The 6,920-nt window shown below is 55.8% G+C and overlaps 1 protein-coding gene across 1 annotated transcript; it reads left to right on the forward strand.

Moving 5' to 3' along the window:
- Positions 1 to 6,920, forward strand: LOC118623553 (keratin, type II microfibrillar, component 7C). Its single transcript, XM_036251264.1, has 9 exons — positions 1 to 441; positions 2,251 to 2,459; positions 3,542 to 3,602; positions 3,729 to 3,824; positions 4,432 to 4,596; positions 4,844 to 4,969; positions 5,245 to 5,465; positions 6,140 to 6,171; positions 6,684 to 6,920. The coding sequence occupies exons 1-9, from the start codon at positions 58 to 60 to the stop codon at positions 6,869 to 6,871; spliced, it is 1,482 nt and encodes a 493-aa protein (XP_036107157.1). The 5' UTR covers positions 1 to 57; the 3' UTR covers positions 6,872 to 6,920.

Consider the following 6,920-nt stretch of genomic DNA (forward strand, 5'->3'; position numbering starts at 1 on the left):
CTTTGGCTCCATTCTCTGCCAGCTTCTCCACTCTTCAGACACCTTCCTATCTCCAGCATGACTTGTGGCTTCAGCTCCATGGGCTGTGGGTTTGGCCCCAGGAACTTCAGCTGCGCCTCGGCCTGCGGGCCCCGGCCAGGGCGCTGCTGCATCACGGCCGCCCCCTACCGCGGCGTCTCCTGCTATCGCGGCCTCACCGGGGGCTTTGGCAGCCAGAGCGTGTGCGGGGGCTTCCGCTCTGGCTCCTGCGGCCGCAGCTTCGGATACCGCTCTGGCGGCGTGTGCGGACCCAGCCCGCCCTGCATCACCACCGTGACTGTCAATGAGAGCCTCCTCACGCCCCTCAACCTGGAGATCGACCCCAATGCGCAGTGCGTGAAGCATGAGGAGAAGGAGCAGATCAAGTGTCTCAACAGCAGGTTCGCTGCCTTCATCGACAAGGTGGGTGTCCTTGATCATACCCTTCCTAAACTCCACCCATGTGCAGGACTCAGGCTGGGCACTGAGGAGGAAGTCAGAGAGGCAGGCTTTCCTAGAGAAGCTCCCAGTTCAAAGGGAAAAGCAGTTATACCTCTAAAACACAGACAAAAAGACAAGCATAGGATCAAGAGATGCCAGTCTAATGCTTGGGACAAACTGAAAACACATGAACTAGAGGCAGAACTTATAGGTCTGAGTGACATCTGGTGAGCAAAGGACCATGCGGGTGTTCGATGTATTTGAAACCAAATAGCCTCTTACACGGCAAGGAGGTGCTCCCTGTGTCCAGGGCAGGGCTAGCGAATTAGATGCTAGAAAACTGTCTACAGGGAACCTTGTGGATCACACGGAGCTGTTTCCAAACAGTAGTTACTTAGCTGCTGAGCAGGGGCCAGAATGATTTGTCCAAGCCATCGTCCCTGGGGCCAGGGACCCAAGGGTTAGGTATACACAGTTCCCACTCTTCCAGGCCCTACGGGGAGGCAGGCAGTATGTGGTCTGGGCAAAGTTGAACCATCTGTGGATGTCAGTGTCCCGCTCAAGTCTGAAGTTGTCTTCACTGAGTCCAGGCAGTGCTGTGAAGGGTGGGGGGAGACGTCTCCAACAAGGAAGCAGTTCTGGAGCCAACCTCGAGAGAAGTCACGCTGCAGAGACACCCACCAGGAAGGACCAAAAAAACCTGAACTCGCCCTGGCCGGTTTGGCTCAGCGGTTGGAGTGTCGGCCTGCGGTACAGAGAGACCCGGGTTCGGTTCCCGCTAAGGGCACGTACCTCGGTTGCAGTTTGTCCCCGGCCCTGGTTGGTCGTGCGGGTGGCAGCCACTCGATGTGTCTCTTCACATCGATGTTTCTCTCTCTCTCTTCCTCTCTCTCCCTCCCGCTCTATCTGAACAAAAAAAAAAAATGGAAAAATGTCCTCGGGTGAGGATAAAAAAAAAACCAAAAAAAAAACCTGAAACTCTTAACAGCATGAGAGACCAAGTAAAACATAAGAAAGGACTTACCAGGAGATTGGCAGTTACTAGATGAAGGGATCTGAATGGGATAGTGGACCAACCTCCTGGCAGGGAGATGGATGTGGAATTGTCCTTGGGCCAATAGTCAACAATTACTATAGTGGGAGACACACCCCCTGCAGGGCAGCAGATGAGTCTGAGTTCTCCCTCTGCCATTGTGAGACCTCAGGCGGGCGTTCACTTCGATCCCTTGTCTGTAAAATGAGGAGGTCGGAGCACACAGCATTCTTGCACTAATATCCCAGGTGACTATCATTCTAATTGCCTTGTTGTTGTAGGGCTTCAGTAATTGGCACATGCTTTGTTTTTCAACTTTTATAGTCTGCCTTCCTTAAAGGGTCGAACTGTTCATTTGCGTGCTGACAGTCACACCTGACCTGGTGCAGTAGCCACTTGCGAGCAGGTGCCTGTCGGGCCGGGGCTCACTGAGCCCTCACAGTGAGGCACTCGCTCTGCGAGGGCTCAGTGCTGGGCCCGGGGACACATTATTAACAAGCGGCAGCAAAGCCTGGACTCAGCATGGTTTAGTTTTCAGGACACTAGGTAAATTGCCTTAAAGAGACTAAAGTTAGCTTATAAGGACTTCCACGTGGTGAGCTGATTAAGCCCTGGTGTGACTTTGAGAGATGACATAACCCCCACCAGGGAGGACTCTGGGTCAGAGAGTCGGGGGCCTGCAGGTCCTGGTGCTGGGACCTCCTCTTGCCCTCTGATCCCGCAAGAAGAGATTCTCAGGTTCTGCCTCTGGGCGGCAGGTGCGCTTCCTGGAGCAGCAGAACAAGCTGCTGGAGACCAAGTGGCAGTTCTACCAGAACCGCAAGTGCTGTGAGAGCAACCTGGAGCCGCTGTTCGAGGGCTACGTGGAGACGCTGCGGCGGGAGGCCGAGTGTGTGGAGGCCGACAGCGGGAGGCTGGCCTCGGAGCTCAACCACGTGCAGGAGGTGCTGGAGGGCTACAAGAAGAAGTGAGTGCAGGAATGGCTGGCTCAGGAAAGGCTTGAAGGAAGCTCCCAGTGCAGGGATGTGTCCAAGTCTCTGGCTGGGTCTCTGCCTGAGGACTGGGAAGAACCTATACTCTGTCTTTCCTCAAGGCACACGGTCCCTTGAGCGGGTCCTCGCCCCCTAGGGGTGGAGTTTTCTCCTTGGCTTCCTAACAGCAACTCAGGGAAATGATGTTCTCCCCCCTTCTCCATCCACCAGACCCTTCTCTTAAGAATACAGAAAAACTAACATTTCTGGTCCCTTTGAGGCTAGCCCTCAAAGCCATGGACATTCTTCTTAAGTTTGCCCCTTCACTTTCTGAGCACTGACCAGGTGGCAGCCAGACACCAGGGTGGGATCTGGAGATTCAGAGCCAACCAGAAGACGTAGTCCCTGTCCTTGTGGATCTTACAGTCTGCTGGGAGGCAGGCGTGGCATGGTCACAGACCGACCTTCAGTTACCACGTGTGGTACATGATATGAAGGGTGCACACCGGGGACTCTGAAGGAATCTGGTTTCGAGGTGTGGCCAGCTTCCTCCAGTAAGGCTCTCGGCTATGGACTCCCCAGTTCACCACACCCCCTGCCTCTAGCTCTGAACTGGCCTGCCCACAGAGCAGGAGGATGTAGCAGGCTTGACTCCTCTTGGCTGAGCCCAGGAAGAGAATGACAGAGAGGGGATCCCAAAGCCAGGGGCAAGAAAGGGTCAGAGGAGTGCTAAATGGAGACCTGGGTGAGAAAAACAGCCACCTCCCATGCCCTAACGCCCCCCCCCCCCCCCACGCACATGCATGCACATGCATGCACATGCACGCACACACAGCTTCCAGCGCCTGCCCTCCACCCCCACAGAGAATCTCAGAGGTGACGTGAGAATGGGTGCTTCAGTTCTGCGGCTCCTCCCAGTAGCCTGGACCAGCAGCCTGATTCCTTCCTTGTGCTGCTCCACTTCTTTGGAGCCAGGGGATAAGCCGGGGGAGCTCTCGGAATGAGGCACATTTGCATGCTGCTTCATGGCCGAGAGACAGCGGCTCAGATGGGGTCCTGTTCTCCTTGCCCACCTCAGGTATGAAGAAGAAGTTGCACTTCGGGCCACAGCAGAGAATGAGTTTGTGGCTCTAAAGAAGGTGAGTACCTGACGCCAAACCCCACCCTGAGTCCCAGCCACCCAATCCTGTCTGCGCTGCCACATGGGCAAGCCCTCTAAGCATCCTGAGAAAAGCAAGCCTCACAGCCCCTTGAACCCCACACAGGACGTGGACTGCGCCTACCTCCGCAAGTCGGACCTGGAGGCCAACGCGGAGGCCCTGACCCAGGAGATCGACTTCCTGCGGCGACTGTACGAGGAGGTGAGGGACTCTCAGCCATGGCGGGCACCCTGACTCCAGCCCAGGCCCTACGGGTCGGCTGATGGGGGAACCCAGCTTGAGGCAGGAGGGTTGAAGGGGAGCAGAAAGAGGGAAGAAAGGAGACAGAGGAATGGAGAACAAAAGGGACAGAAGTAGTAAGGGGCCAAAGAATGTGTCTCTAGGACAGACAGCATGCATCGGGCACCCAAACCAGAGGTCGCATGAAGCACCACGCAGACTCAGCCCCGTGTTCTCCAGCCTAGGTTTTCTCGGGCAGCCCATAGCCTTCCTCCATGTGGCCGGTCCAGGAGAATGAGACCTGGCCCGGCACAGGTCTGGCCCCCGAGGAGTGTCCACAGCATGCTGGCTGGAGCAAAGCTGCCTGAACAATCCCAGAAGGAAGAATTTGACAAGTAGATGCATTTTCTTCTAATAGGGAGTTTTGATCTTGACAAAAATTTATGCAATTTCATCAGAGATCTTTCTCTTCAAACAAGAGAATTTGGCTCCAAACGGGCCATAGAGATGATAGGCATCATGCTCGGCAGGTGAGGAAAAGCTCAGATAACTGGGTTGTTCTTCCTCTTCCCCCACTCCTGCCCTACAGGAGATCCGTGTCCTCCACGCCCACATCTCAGACACCTCCGTCGTCGTCAAGATGGACAACAGCCGGGACCTGAACATGGACTGTGTCATTGCCGAGATCAAGGCTCAGTATGACGACATCGCCAGCCGCAGCCGGGCTGAGGCTGAGTCCTGGTACCGCAGCAAGGTGAGTGCCACAGGACACCTGCCTCTACACTTGGCAGTGGGAGGCATGCCAGGTACATATGAGAAAAGCGTCTTTGTCTGGGGTCCTGATCCTAGGGATGGTAACAGAGGGCAGACAGCTCTCAGGTTGAGGGGGCAGGACAGGGCTGCAAGGACGGTGGCCCAGGCAGAGACTATACAACCTGCCCTGTCGTCCATGGTGTCCTGAGTGGATGGCACGTCACATCCTGAGTCTCTGCTTCCCCCAGTGTGAGGAGATGAAGGCCACAGTGATCCGTCACGGGGAGACCCTGCGCCGCACCAAGGAGGAGATCAACGAGCTGAACCGCATGATCCAGAGGTTGACGGCCGAGGTTGAGAATGCCAAGTGCCAGGTACGGGTCATCTGTGCCCTAGACTACCAGACAGGCTGCAGGCCTAGCCGTGGTTTCCCAGGCCATGTGCGCTCAATCTGGATCCCACCATTCACTCTCAAGCCCATGTGCATGACTAGAGTCATGGGTTGTGGTCACTCAGGGGAACCCAGCTGATGAAGGCAAGATGCCTGTTCCTGGGGTGTTCCCAGCTGGCTGGGAGAGACTAGACACGTCCAGGAAATGGACAGAGACCCAGAGACCGTACCCCACCTTGTTCTCTTCTGGGTCCCCAGAACACGAAGCTGGAGGCCGCAGTGACCCAGGCGGAGCAGCAGGGTGAGACGGCCGTCAGCGATGCCCGCTGCAAGCTGGCTGAGCTGGAGGCTGCCCTGCAGAAGGCCAAGCAGGACATGGCCTGCCTGCTCAAGGAGTACCAGGAGGTGATGAACTCCAAGCTGGGCCTGGACATCGAGATCGCCACCTACAGGCGCCTGCTGGAGGGCGAGGAGCACAGGTGGGGCCCCACCCAGTTGCCCCAAGAATTCCACATGCATAGATCCGCCCACCTGTGCTTCCTCCAAACCTCAGTCTCAGTCCCAAGAACTGGCCCCAAGCTAGGTTCTGGGATCTTTGGATCCTAGATTTCAAAGGACTGGAACTTGGACATGGCAGACAGAGGAAAAACAGAAGCTATTGCCACTGTGATGTCTAGAGTCCCAAACAGCACAAGGTCTTGCTAGCATGAGAACCTTGGTTGGCACCGTGCCTCTCAGTTCTGAACATCCTCTAGTTATTCTATCCTCAACCCTTCCAAGATTCACTCCCTCCTTCGTTTCTAGAAGGTCACCTTGTCCTAAGGTGGAGCTGCTGGTCAAGCTTGACCCTGACCTCATTTTCACAGCCCAAGAGAACCTTCCCCTTCCTAAACCAAACCCATGCACACATGCCAGGTATGTTGTTCAGGCTGTGTGCTGACAAAGGCAGCCAGCGGAGGGGAGAGCGAAAGCCGAAATCCGGCCTGTACTCCGCTTGCCAAATAGTGGGGCCGGCATTGCCGCCGCTGCCGGGAAGGCACTCTCCCAGCTCTGCAAAGGCATAGTAAGGACCAGAGCTGGCCCGTTCCATCGCCTAGGCAAAATCTGAGGGTCTCCTTCTGATCTCACCCTTTCTTACCTTTGTCCCACTCAGGCTGTGTGAAGGCGTTGGATCTGTGAATGTCTGTAAGTATCATGAGGAAAATTTTAGGTGGGACAACACGAATTCCCTGGACACAAATGTGTAGAGATACTGGGTAGAGTGTTTCCAGTAATCCCCTCAGTCATCGGAGAAGGTTGGTCATGGAGCAGGACAGACAAAGGTTAGCTTGCAGGAAGAACCTCACAGCATGAATGGGGTTGGGGTGGGAAAGAAGAGTAAAATGTCACTGCAGGAAGGGATCTTAGATATCATTCAGTATGACACACACACACACACACACACACACACACACACACACACCCTCCATGTAGGTGAGGAAACCCAGAGAGAGGAAGGGGCTTGCCCAACGTCACAAAGTAGAACCAGGGCCAGAAAACTCAAGGCTCCTGGCTCCCAGGAGAAGTTCCTTCCACATCTTCAGAACTAAAACTGAAGGTCTTTTGAGCCCTTCCCTGGCAGGTCACAGGGGCCAAGTGAAAGTGCTGGAGGAAGTGGCCATCAGCCGGACCTCCTGACCCAGTCTTTGTTCCCGCAGGTGTCAGCAGCTCCCGGGGCGGGGTTGTCTGTGGGGACCTCTGCGTGTCTGGCTCCCGACCAGTGATAGGCAATGCCTGCAGCGCCCCCTGCAGTGGGAACCTGGCGGTGAGCACTGGAATGTGCGCGCCCTGCTGCCAACTGAACACCACCTGTGGAGGCGGCTCCTGCGGCCTGGGGAGATGTTAGGCTGCCCCCAGAGAGCCAGAGAAGCCCCTTCTGCCTGCAAGACATGCCA

The sequence above is a fragment of the Molossus molossus genome, unplaced genomic scaffold (genome assembly GCF_014108415.1).
Source record: "Molossus molossus isolate mMolMol1 unplaced genomic scaffold, mMolMol1.p scaffold_m16_p_10, whole genome shotgun sequence".
NCBI lineage: Eukaryota > Metazoa > Chordata > Mammalia > Chiroptera > Molossidae > Molossus > Molossus molossus.